Raw genomic sequence first — 14,048 nt, forward strand, 5'->3', positions numbered from 1 at the left:
TGGGAAATCCTTCTCTAACTGTCAGAACTGAGAAATGTGGAAAATGTCCTCTTTTTAGCAAAAAAATGTCCTCTCCATCACTTCATGAATTTGGGCAGAACCTGAAAAACCCCTTTCTCAGGGATGTTGTAGAGAGCATTCTTATTCATTATAGGTTGGATTAGGTGACTTCCAACACTGAGATTCTGTGATTCTGTGTATGTAGCAGTGAATTTGGGAGGAGAATAGAAAGTGTAAAAATGTAGACAATTGGATGAATTAATACAGTTATCACTTCCATATCATGGGGGTAGAGACAGAGAGCCCTGGAAATCTGGAAAAATCTGTAATATCTGTAAGGTTAGACTTTTCACCATCATTTTCCTTTTGGAAATCATATAAGGATTTGGTCTTTTTTTTTTTTTTTTGTATGATACCAGAGTCTATCAGAATGCCTTTTTAATAACAATTCTGCATTTCTGAGTTTCTAAACTTTTTGTGAATTGTCTGAGGCATCAGGTATGGATGGCTTCCTCAAAACTCCCTTAAATTTTCCTTTTAATTTCTTATGCCAACCTACAATATATCAAAATTGCTATGGGGGAAATTGTTATGTAGAAGTCAATATTTTTCAGAACTTCCATGAAACCAGCAGTAGTGTTTCCACCAGGAGATGGCAGTTTACTAGAAAGTGAAACCAACAATTTAGTGACATTTTAAAATCTGTGTGATAGCCCTAGAAGGTTCTACTGCCTTCTCCTAGATTTTCTTGTCTAGAATTGTTAGAATAATGTTAGGCATTGGGAATAAATAACCTGATCTCTCCCGGAAAAGATGGAGAAAGGTAGTAGTTACCTGCCATGTGTGAAATAATCTGTGGGTCTAAAATCAAAGCTTGTCCAGTTTAATATACAGAAATAGCTGGATTCAAATCCATATTTAGAAATTTGCTTTCTTTCTCCTGTGCATTATTGTTGCTGCTGCTTTGCTGAGAGATAGGGGAGGATATATCTTTCTGTCTGTCCTATTATAAGTAACTTAGTGGTCTGCTTTTATGTAAGAAAGTACCTTTAAAAAAAAAAAAAGTAGGGCTCATTTGAACAGATAGATGGCAGCAGGGCCACAACAACAAAAAAAAAAAAAAATTACTTTTGGTAATCTTTTTTAAAGGAGAATTTAGTCATGAGGATTCTAAAAAAGAACTAGTTCACAGTCACACAAACTTTTGTTTTACCCCTGAAAACTATATAGACCAGCAACCATGTGTGTTTCTTTATAAAAGGTGTTCTAGAATATCATTAGAGCGCATGTGCTGTTCATCATTTTTTAAATTATAATTTGTGCTACTGAATAGAAAACCATTAGAAATAAGATTACATTGGGACATCAGTCAGTCAAACATTTATTAAGCACTTTCTATATTTCATGCACTGTGCTAAGCACTAAGGATACAAAGAAAAGCAGCAAGCTCTTACTCTCAAGAAGGTGGTAATCTAATGGGAGAGACAAAATGCAAATGACTATGTACAAACATCTTATATACAAGATAAATTGGAAATAATCAATAAGGGAAGACACTAGAATTTAGGGGGATCAGAAAAGCCTTCCTAGAAAGTGGAATTTTAGCTAGGAATTGAAGGAATCCAGGAAAGCCAAGAGGTAGAGATGAGTTGGGTAAACATTCCAGCCATGAATGCCTGAAATCAAGAGACAGAGTGTCTTGGTGGAAGAAGAGCAAGGAGATCAGTGTTTTTAGATCAAAAAGTAGGGGGAAGTGGAAGGTATAAGAAAACTAGAAAGGTGAGTAATGGGACAGGTTATATAGGACTTAAAATGCTCATCAGGATTTTATATTTGATTCTGGAATTGATGGGAATAAATACCTCTGGGGTTTATTGAGTATGGATAATGACATGATCACTCCGGTACTTAATAAGATCATTTTTGACAATTGAATGGAAGATGAACTAGAGTGAGAGAGATTAATGACAGAGATACCGACTACAGCAATAACCTAATATAAATATGTCATTATCCAATGTATTAACATTATTGTTCTTTTGTGTGCATATGTTTTTAAATAGGATTTCTTTTTGGACTTAAGGGAGCAGAGGGAAATGTGGGTTACCCAGGCCCTTCAGGAATCCCAGGAACAAGAGGACAAAAAGGATGGAAAGGTAAGCTCTCTCGGATGTATAATAGTGATATAGACATAAAGAGGTAGTGTAGCTGGAGAGTAGCCCTTATAGTCATAAATAGTTGAGCTCATATTTTGTTTCTGACGTACACTGGTTATGCAGTATATAAGCACTGATGCTCCCAGTGCCCCAAGGCAATTGTAGGAAACTACAAATTGCCAAACCAGTACAGATCTGTATTGGTAAAGGGATTTCATCACTGCAGGATTTTCTATATTGGCGAAATGATAAGTCTGGATTCTAGAAATAGGTATTAATACTATCCTGACCCCTTAGCATTTAAAGCAACCCTGGAAAAATAAAGTTAGTATATCATATTGAATAGGAGTCTGCTCTTGGAGTCAGGAAGATATAGCCAATCCCATGTCTGTTTTATACTTGCCATGTGATTCTGGACAGGTCACTTAACCTCTAAATAATTCAAACAAATACCTATAAAGTATAAGTTAAGACAATTATTAATCTTTATTGAGAGGAGTTTCCATATTAGGAATTCTTTGCTTCCATGAACTCACAAATCCAGATATAATTAAGTCAAAAAGAAACAAAAAGCCTTTTAGCCCGAATGTCTTCTTTAAAAAATTATTCCAAATGGAGTTTTCCTTAAAATGATTAATAGCATCTATATAAAGCCATCAGCAAGCATCAAATGTAATGGGGATAAACTAGAATCATTTCCAATAAAATCAGGGGTGAGACAAGATTGCTCAGTATCAATATTACTACTCAATATTGTATTAGAAATATTAGCTTCAGCAATAAAAAATTATTCCATTCTCTCCCATAGGAATTATACTGATAATACAAGGAGGAATCAGCTTTTTTTTTTTTCTATATTCTAAGCATAAGTCTGTTTGACCTCAGTAAAAGTTATTTTTCATTAAAAATCCTTAGTGTGTGTAATGGGCTGAGGCTTGAGTTGATGCACTGAGGTCCCAAGCACATGAGGCTAAATAGTAATTGGACCATAATCTATTAATATATAAGCTTGGAGAAAGAATGGCCCCCGCCCACTCTTTGTGCAAGTCCTGATGTGTTGTATAGGAAATGACGATTTTGGTGGGTGGAGGCAGGAGAGTGGAAAAGAAAGGGGAGGAGATGGCTCAGTGAGTAGAGCACTGGCCCTGAAGTCAGGAGGACCTGAGTTCAAATCCAGCCTCAGACACTTAACAATTTCTGGTTGTGTGACCATGGGGAAGTCACTTAACCCCAACTGCCTCAGCAAAAAGCAAAAAGAAGAAGAGACTCCACCCACCAAAATCGTCATTTCCTATACAACACATCAGGACTTGCACAAAGAGTGGGCGGGGGCCATTCTTTCTCCAAGCTTATATATTAATAGATTATGGTCCAATTACTATTTAGCCTCATGTGCTTGGGACCTCAGTGCATCAACTCAAGCCTCAGCCCATTACAAGTGTGGATGTACTAATACTGAGCTATTTATCACATTGTGAAAATAACTTTATATTGGCGCAGAGTTGAAATATGGTATTGTCTTAGAATCTCTTAGATTTAGAATTGAATCTGGAACCTGACTTCAGGGAAGTTATTACCCTCAGAATATATTTTTCATATGTATATGAAGAGAATTAATACCTGCCCTCCAGGGTTATTATGAGCTTAGCACTTTGTAAAGCAAAAATCCTATAACTAATACATACACATACACAAACATATATGTATATATTTATGTATGTATATGCCCACATCTGTGTGTGTGTGTGTGTGTGTGTGTGTGTGTGTGTGTGGTGTCAGTCTTGGAAAAGCTCTGAGAAGTCCTTTTGGAAATACTGATCTTCTGCCTGGAGAATCAAGGAAGCAGTCCAAGCACCAGACAGGTGTATATAGCTGTCCACTACTAAGGTTGTCCACTCTAATCTGAGTCACAATAGTGAGTTGGCAGTAGGAGCTCTGCAACCATTTGCCATCACAGTAGTTACCAAGTTGATAAAGTATAAGGAGAAGATTGTCAGTGAGTAATTCCTCCTGCATCAATTGGCAGATAGTGCCATTGACCCTCTATGCCAAGGTGGTGATACTTTCCAGAAAGTAGCTCAGGTAGATTGTGGCCAACCTTTTGAAACTTTACAGACATGTCTCAGGCAGTGGTGGGAAGGGCAGATACAACTATCATTAACTTCCTTGGCTTAAGCATTCTCAATCTCTTTTTCATACTACCCCATATGTGCCTTTCTTAAGCCAAAGTCAGGGTTTTCATTTTATTCTTACCTCACACTAGCCAAACTCTTCAGAGAGGGATGATTTTGAAGGACCAGCAGTGGTCAGGCAAATTTATCTCCTTTTACCAGGGAGGTACTTAAAAATCCTTATTTCTTCTTTGACAATGGGTGAGTTTCTCCTTCACAAAAGAGGTAAACATTTTGTGTGTGTGTGTGTGTGTGTGTGTGTGTGTGTGTGTGTGTGTGTGTGTGAGAGAGAGAGAGAGAGAGAGAGAGAGAGAGAGAGAGACAGAGAGAGAGAGAGAGACAGAGAGAGAGAGAGAGAGAAAGAGAGAGAGAGATGAAGCACTAAGTTCTAGGAGAGTAGTTCAGAATGTGAAAAACTCATAAAAGGCATTATCTTAGCCTCAAGGAGGCTCTTTATTGTCATAAAAAGAACAAAACTGGCAGATCAAGATAATCTAGCATCAAACTGTCAGTGAAGAGATGCCTTTTAAAGATCAGAGGAAGGAGGGAAAGAGGAAGTTAGGGCGAGGTCTAGAGAGTTAGGTAAGAGTTAGGGAGGATCCTAGTTGCGAACAAACTTGCATGCACATTGTGTCTATGTCAGCTACAAAATGATGGGACTCCAGAAAGTGGGGTATGCTAGTATAAGATAAAGAGGGTGCTTTAATCACAAAGGTTATTTATAGGGCATTAGTATCTTTGGGGAGAAAAGATTCCCTTATCCACAGGATCTTTTGGGTTGAGTAAGCCTTGGTCATGTTGACAACAGTTCAAGGAATGTGCCCTCCCTTGTATATGATAAAGTTTTCAATGGGAACAAGATGGACTTGGTTCAAGTTCACATAATTCCTGACAATGACTGCACCACATTTTGTGTGTCTTTGTGTGTGTGTGTGTGTGTGTGTGTGTGTGTGTGTGTGTGTGTGTGTTGTATAAGTGAGAGAGAGAGAGAGAGAGAGAGAGAGAGAGAGAGAGAGAGAGAAGAGAGATGGATTATCAGAATTATTTTCACTTCCATTATCTCACTTGATTCTTACCAGGTCCCTATGAGAAAGGTATGAAAAGTATTTTTTGGCTCAGAAAATTGCAAGTCACCCAATGTTATGTCATTATAAGTATAATACTAGAACAAGGCTTTCTGATATTAAGTATAGTGGATTTTTTTTTTCACTACATCATTCCCTACCCCTTTCCTAATTCATCCCTCACTTTTTCTAAGTTCTTTTGTCTTTTTGGCTACCCATTTACACTCAGATCAAACCATGAATTCTACCTGTTCAACTGCAACAAATATTAAACTTTCTTTCCTTATAAAGCCTATGTATAGCACCGTTGATTAATCTATATCATAGTTAATTGCATTATTTAACATATGATCATTTCTTTGAACTTATATCTTCAATACTTGACTTAGTGCCTGGAATATGTAGGTGCTTACTAAATGCTACTTGATTCTCTCCTGGATGAAATTGTAAACTCTTTGAAGGTAGAAACTTAATGTGAGGGATGCTTCTTTTGCATCCTTTGTATTACAAAAACAATTAATAAATAATTTTTGAGGTTAAATTGTCTTTCCCTTCCTCAATAAAAACCCGAAACTTATCTTTTTTCTTCTTTTCCTTGCCATCATAGGTGATCCTGGAGACTGTAAATGTGATATTCCCAGTGGTCTTCCTGGTCCACCAGGACCCATCGGTCGTCCTGGTGCAAATGGAGAACCAGGGAGGAAGGGAGAAATTGGTGATCCAGGTGCACATGGTATTCCTGGTTTCCCAGGTTTCAAGGTAAAAACAGAGGGTGGATTTGTTTTTTTACCCAGGCTGGTAAGATAACCATCAGGTATGTAACCAGAGACTCACAGATTTAAGCCTCTCATCCAGATGTTAAATGTTTATAATCTTTATGGTACCATGCATGATCTTTCAAAGAATTAAATTAATATAATTTGTCTCAGTAACAATCACGTACCCCTGTGGACAGTAAAACATACTTCAAGAAGCACATTAAAATGTTCTGTCCTTTGAAAAGGACATAAGCCAAATGATCTTGGAAATGACTTGTTAAATTTGAATTAAATAAACAAACAAAAGACAATCTTATAGTTTGGAAAATTATATTATGCTTTTTAGTTTCACATAAAATTCCCTTTTTAAAAATTATTTTCATTTTTGTTAAATATATCCTAACTATACATTTTTAAATTAGTAATCATTTTTTATAATTTTTATAATTTTGAGTTCCAAATTCTTTCCCTCCCTTCTGTCCCTTCTTCTTGAAAAGGCAATCAATTTTAAATCAGCTATACATGTGAAGTCATGCAAGCCATAGCCATATTGCAAAAGAAAACACAAACAATATAAAGCAATAAAAAATAAAGTTTTTTAAAATGTTCCAATCTGCACTCAGACTTCATTGAATTCCCTCTATAGAGATATATAGCATTTTTCATCATGGATCCTTTGAAATTGTCTTGAGTGACCATCTTGATCAGAGTAATTAAATCTTTTGAAGTTAATCATCCTTACAATATTGCTGTTTATGTGTACAATGTTTTCCTGGTTCTGCTCACTTCATTTTGATCAATTCATATAGGTCTTCCCAAGCTTTTTCTGAAATCATCCCATTTATTATTTCTTTTTAAATATATAAAATATATAAGTATATATTTTATTTATATTATCTATAAATGCATATGAAAGATTTATGAGGTTTTATATATATGCATAAATGCACACATATGTTCATTTATTATTTCTTATAGCACAATAGTACTCAAAATTCCTTTTTTAAAAAAATTTTCCTTTGCATATTGAAATGTTCAGTCACTCAGCTAGCATTTATTAAGCACTTAACACATGCCAGACACTATGCTAAAAGCTAGAGATAGAAAGAAAAGCAAAAATAGTGCCTTTTCTCAAGAAGTTCATATTGTAATGAGGGAGAGAATATAGGGTTTTTTAAGTACATATAGAATATTTAGAATAGCTGCATGGTCATCTAGGATTCCTATTTTCATTGATTGATAGAAAAGTTTTTTGATACTCCCCTGGGACTCCTCCATCATGTCATCACAATGGTTACTTTCCCTCTCCCCCACTTTCCTCACTTTCCCAACTTCCTTTTTTAGTGTGTTGTCTACACTGGTTAAAATGTAAACTCCTTGAGGGAAGGGATTGTTTTTTGTTTCTTTGTAATCCAATGTTTAGCACAGTGCTTGGGACATATTGACTGACTGAACTATCTTTATTATTACATTATATGCCTATGTATATGTATATATACATATATATATATATATACCTAATAATGCATGAAATTTCTTCACTTTGACTCTCCTATACCTATCAGCTTGGTAGTCTTTTCTGAAAGTTTTTTTTAAAAGATCATTTGAAATACATCTTTCTGCACCAGCCATGTTTTTAATTGACCAGTGACTCAGATGTTGGGCACAGGAATGTTTCTCCTCCTACTTAAAAAAGAATGACAAAGGACTTAGAAAATGAAATTGTGAGTGTTTTACAAATTCTGAAAAATCAAAATAAATTTCAAGAGTCCCTGAGCCAGGAGCCAATTGGCTTCACTTCACATTAGAGAACTGCAGCAAAAGATAGAATTCTCCTAGGGCACCAAGATCACTGTATATTTATAATTGTTTTGTGGCACAAGAGTATTCTGAAAAAAAAATTAAACTTACTATACCTTATAGCATCTCTGCCCCTGAATTCTAAGAAAACAAATATGCCAGTCAAGCAGAAAACACTAGATGATGTACTTTATTTCAGTAAAAAGCAAATTTGTTCTAAGTCCAGACTATTGAGGTATATAAAAGTGTCTGATGAATTAAAGCACACTGGGAATTATGTGTTATTGTGGCAAAAGTAGGGAGTTTTCTAATTGAAAGTTGCCAAAAAAACTAAATGTTATCTATTTTTGCAGCCAATTATTCAGGACTCTCTCATGGTTTATGATATGTCTTCCCCGATCTGTAAAGAACTATGTCCATCAATCAAAAGAAAAAAAATTAAATCTCTTTTTTAACAAATATATCTTAATAAATATGTATAAAGGAACTGCCATAATTTCCTACAAAGTATATAACCAAGCACTGGGGGGAAATGATCATACTACATGAATCTGCCCATATATAGTCAGTCTCACTTAGATGATATAAGGTTTAGGCTTGAATTCTCTAATATTTTGTAATAAGGTTCATTTCTAAAGTAATGTCTGTCTTGGGATGGGGATAGTGCTAACGTTCTATCCTGCCTCCAGTTTACAAAAATAGTTAGCAGTTAAGCCCTTTTCTTTGCTGCTCAATATACTTATTTACCCTTGGTGCTTCTTTGCCTGTTTGAACCTCTAGTCTATTGTTTAACCACAAAAATAATTTTGTTTCCACAGGGTAACCCTGGCATTCCTGGATTACCTGGGATTAAAGGACAGAAAGGAGACTCTAGAACAATTACAACAAAAGGTCTATATGTTGTTGTCTTAGTCATTTTTAAAAATCATTTATCCTTTTAATGTGCACATTTTGAAAATGGCTTCTATACTTTTAAAAAAATCTTTCCAGGTAGCAGAGGTGATCAAGGCAATCCTGGCATGCCTGGTTTGCAAGGTGAAGATGGCTTTCCAGGACGAGATGGACTAGATGGTTTTCCAGGCCTTCCAGGTCTTCCTGTAAGTTTCAAGGGTTTTTCTAAACTGTTGAACTGGCTTAGAGACATCTGTATTCTAACTCAATCCTCTTATTTTGTTTAAATCTCTTAAGTATGTCAGCAAGAGCAAATGATGTAGGTGATACAGCTAAAGTTATTGAACATAAGATGTATCCTGATTAATTTAATGACCAAAGAATAAATAAGGTAGAGCACAAAGCAAGAACCTTTCAGGTATCAATAAATATATTTTTTAATAGAATATCTTAAAAGACTGCTTGCCATTTAAGGGAGAGGGAGGAGGGAAGGAAGGGAAAAGTCAGAACAGAAGTGAGTGCAAGGGATAATGTTGTAAAAAATTACCCAGGCATGAGTTCTGTCAATAAAAAGTTATTTTAAAAAATCATTTCCAAAAAAAAAAAAATAGAATATATGTTCCTTTGTATTTATACATAATATTGCTTAGACTGAAGTAGATTTTTTTTTAGTGTGTTGAGTTTTCTTGAATGAGTATTGAAACTCTTTTCTTTTTTTCATTAAAAATCATGACGTTTCTGTCTTCACTTTTGCTATGAATGAAAAGCAATAATTAATTGTGGATAGAAAGCAACCCTGAGTCACTAATGACAATCACCACTTTTTTCTCTAAGATTGTAGTTCCTTTCATTTTTTATTAGTTTTCTCTTGCCCTTGAATTGACATTCTTTCCTAGCATTTTGTGATTTTATCTTCATATGAGAATTCACTTTCATCTTCAGAGAACTTGTTCATTTGTATGTTCTTAACTAAATGCATATTAAGCTTTGTCCTCTTATCTGTAGTTTATGATCATGTTTCTTCATGACTTCACAATCCTTAGAGGTTTCTTGTTGCCTCTGAGTTTGATATCTAAAGCCTTTACAACCTTACAACAGGCTATTTTTCCATCTGTATTTAACATTACTCGCCTTCATGCCTCCCAGTCCTGCATTCCATGATTCTTTTGCACAGGTTTTTGTATTTGGAATAATATACTTTTCCTTACCTCTATCTTATGGCATCCTTAGGTTTCTTCTAGTCTCAATTCAAGATGCTCCCCATTATGAGAAGCCTTTCCTGATCCCCTAGCACTTCCTCACTCAAATCCTATCTTTCAGGTATCTAATTTATGTGTTGTATCCTGCCTACCAAAATCTAAATTCTTGAAAGGAAAGAATTTTTTTTCATTTTATTTCTGTATCTTTAGGACTTAATAAATGCATATTGAAATTGTAAGCCTATATTTTTGTGGTTGTTACTGTTATTCAGTCATTTTTTAGTCACATCCAATTTTCACAACTCCTTTTGGGGTTTTCTTGACATCTTAAGAGACTGGAGTGGTTTGCCAATGCTTATACTTAATATTGCACAAAACACCTCTCCTTCCCTTTCCTTTTATATTCATATATAGGTATATATATATATGTCTTGTTTTGACAGAACAGATAATTTTCCACACAAATACTCAAAGTTCAGCTATACAGTAAATTTCCCCACAACAGTTGAGTAAAACTTGCTGATGATAACTGATAATGTCACTTCAGATGTTTGTGGTTTACCAGTTCTTAACAAAAGGGAAGGATGCATACTTTAACCTTCATAATTAAAACCAATATTTTTAATAAGTCCACAATGCTAGGATTTTCCTAGATTCTTAATAAAGCCTAGGTTGTTGATAGATCTGGTCATCTCCTTCTTCATGGTGGCTTCAAAAAGGGTTTTTTTAATTCAATGAACCAATACAATTATATAACCACTTTTACTGAAAGCACCATCTTCTCTTAGCCATGACATCTATCTCCTCTGGCTGCTTGATATTAAAGCAAAAGGCTATATTAATCAACAAATATTTTATTAAATATTTAACATGTTTCAGGCATTATACTAAGTACTAGGGAGACAAAGAAACAGTTCCTGCTCTTAAGGAGCTTACATTCTAATGAAGAGAGACAGCATGCAACATGTGTAACAACAACAAAACAAACTATGTGCAAAATTAATACAAAGTATTTTGGGGGAGCGAGGTACTAGTGACTAGGAGAATCAGGAAAGGCTTCAAATACAAGTGCCATTTGATCTCAGCTATGAAGAAAACTACAGGTTGCAAGCAGTGGAGATAAGGGGGGTGACCATTCTAAAAATGCAGGAAAAACAATTCAAAAACAGAGACAGAAAGAAGGAGTTTTATTGTATGAAGTCAAGTAGTCAGTATGGCAACTTCTCTATTAACACATAGACTTATTGGTAGCAAACAATGAGCCTTCCTCAATCCATTACCATAATACTATATTTAGATGGTGCTTTATATTTTTCAAACCACTTTAAATTCATTATGACATTCAATTAGAATAATTGACATTTATCTAGTGTTTTATTGCTTACCAAGCACTTTGCATTTATTGTCTCATTTAATTTTCTTAACAACCCTGTTGAGGTAAGTAGGAAGGATTATTACCTCAATTTGATTTTTAATTCTTCAAGAAGCCATTATTTCATGAATATATGTATTTCCTCTGTCAGTGAAGATTGTACCCATTAGATAATCTTCATGAATGAAGGAAAAATTATTTAAGTGCTTTTCAGGTGCTATGTAAAACACAGGAATTACCAAGAAAGGCAAAAAGAGAACCCACCTTCAAAAACCTTACATTCTATATCACATTAATGAGTCTATGATTCCCACAATTCATCACTTGATTTTCAATCTTTTAGTTATGATCATTTAACTCATGCAAGACCCTACTTTTTTGAGTTCCCCAATTATCACTTTTTCCTCCAATGCATTAAGAATCTTCTTTGTAGCTCCATTTGCTTCTTCTGTATTCCTCTTGGATCCAGATTTCATATCTAATCACTTTTTTTACTAACAGAATAACTTTTTTACCCAACACTTTCTTTTGTTTCTTTGAATCCTTTTTTCTTTTCTTATTTTTAAACAAATGCACTATTATGTGACATCCAAATGGTTACCATTAAACATGTGCCTAATATATTGGCACATGTACTGTATAAGGGCAGATAATTCACTTGCTTTTCCTGACCTCTGAAAATGAACTGTACAACAATACTGCTTCTTAAAAGAATGTTAACTTATTCCTGTCAATCTAAATCTTCATTTAGCATTCTCTTAATAACAGGGAGTAGTTTCCACTGATTAGTGAAATGTTAATTCCTTAAGGACAAGGTTAGGTTTTATCTAAACTTTCTTTCATAATACCTAGCAAAATGCTTTGTACAAAATGAGATTTGACCATTTACTGACCTGAATTCAGAATACTTAGCTGATTGGAATATTTACATTTTTCAAGATCTATAACTTAGCTATGTGTGTTAAACTCCTATTATATATATTGTGCTAGCTATGCTACATAGTTTAAATAAGATATTCCTCTTGACCTCAAAGAGCTTACTACCTAGGAATAATCTGAAACCACCTAGTTCCTATATCTGTGGTCATTAAAGGAAGCACATAATAAGATAAAGTTCTAGATCATTTGTGTCAAATTCAAACTTGCTGGCTGCATGTTGACTTTTGTTTGGTTGTTGTTTAGTCATTTTTCATGACCCTTTTGGGATTTTCTTAACAAAGTTAATGGAATGTTTTGCCACTTGCTTCTCTGGCTCATTTTTACAAATGAGGAAACTGAGGACAATAGGGTTAAGTGACTTTTCCAGAGTCACACAACTAATAAGTGTCTGAGGATATATCTGAACTCAGGAAAATGAGTTTCACTGACTCTAAGCCCAGCACTCTATCCAGTGCACCATTTATCTACCCAACAAGCACTTAGCATATTAGCTTAGGAAAGATAAATTAACAAAATTTATTGCATTTTCTTTATATATCTCCCAATTATATTTTGGGGTTGCTGATTAATGGGCATGAGTTTGACACTTCTGTTTTAAATGACTAAGACTATATATTCAAAATCTATATTTATAACATGTAAATATGGAATATATAAGAAGCAACGTGGTATCGTACAGGATTTTGTGTGTGTCAGATCTCTCAAAAAATTTTAAATGCAAAAAATAAAATACTTAGGATTATTAAGGAAACTTGTTATGGTGAAATAAAAGTAATTTTCCTCATCTAATTAATAGCTCTTATAAAAATCTAGCCACAGAAATCTATACACCCAGGTTAAGAAATATTGGGTGTCCATGTAAGGGCAGCCCAGGAGTCAGAATAATCTGAATACCATATCTGAAATATATGGATTATCTGAACCAACAGTTTCTTAATTTCTCAGTGTCCTAGACAATTCTCTGAAACTACAAGTTTCAGAGTAGATGTTTTGGTAGTGGGAATTTCAGCTAGAAATTTCAGCTAGAACTCTCTATACATGGAATCATGGTTCCAAAGAAAAAGTGCCTTAGTACATGCCTGTGTGTGTTTGTAGGTAGAGAAAAAGAAAGAAGGGAGGGAGGGAGGAGGGAAGGGAAGGAAGGAAGAAGAAAGGAAAGAAACAAGAAAGGGAGAGAAATACATATAAATGGGCTGCCCAATAAAATATTCATAGAGCCATGGAGTTAGAAGGATGCTTATGAATGATTTACTACACTGCCTCAATTTATTTAAGATAAAAGCAAGGCTCAGAAACATTAATGACTTGTCCAGGATGACAGAAATAGATAGTAAAAGTATACTATTTCTGTGACTGAGCTCCTACTTTAATGAGTATGTTGTAAAACTACTAAGGGATGATTAGATTGGAAACAGGTAGTGGAGAAATTGGGGAAGGGTATCTTTGAGATTACAGACATATATTTTAAAAGGGAAATTTGATTTCACACAGGGTGATGGCATCAAAGGCCTTCCAGGAGATTCAGGTTTCCCAGGAGTACCTGGTTTAAAAGGCATTCCAGGAGAAAGTGGTCCTCCAGGCCTAGGTCTACCTGGCCCAAAAGGTGAACGAGGTTTCCCTGGTGACCCTGGATTAAGTGGAAGTCCTGGCTTCCCAGGCCCTCCAGGCCCCCCAGGCACTCCAGGCCAAACAGGTACA

At 35.0% G+C, this 14,048-nt stretch overlaps 1 protein-coding gene across 2 annotated transcripts in view; it reads left to right on the forward strand.

Annotated features, from left to right (window-relative positions):
• COL4A2 (collagen type IV alpha 2 chain) overlaps positions 1-14,048 on the forward strand; it is a 274,234-nt gene that overhangs the window by 196,883 nt on the left and 63,303 nt on the right. For both annotated transcript variants that reach the window (XM_051984185.1, XM_051984184.1), the window contains exons 21-25: positions 2,064-2,156; positions 5,999-6,150; positions 8,768-8,840; positions 8,940-9,046; positions 13,842-14,043. In XM_051984185.1, coding sequence (XP_051840145.1) covers positions 2,064-2,156; positions 5,999-6,150; positions 8,768-8,840; positions 8,940-9,046; positions 13,842-14,043 — 627 coding nt within the window. The remainder of the gene's footprint in view (positions 1-2,063; positions 2,157-5,998; positions 6,151-8,767; positions 8,841-8,939; positions 9,047-13,841; positions 14,044-14,048) is intronic.

Source organism: Antechinus flavipes, chromosome 3 (assembly GCF_016432865.1).
Source record: "Antechinus flavipes isolate AdamAnt ecotype Samford, QLD, Australia chromosome 3, AdamAnt_v2, whole genome shotgun sequence".
Taxonomy (NCBI): domain Eukaryota; kingdom Metazoa; phylum Chordata; class Mammalia; order Dasyuromorphia; family Dasyuridae; genus Antechinus; species Antechinus flavipes.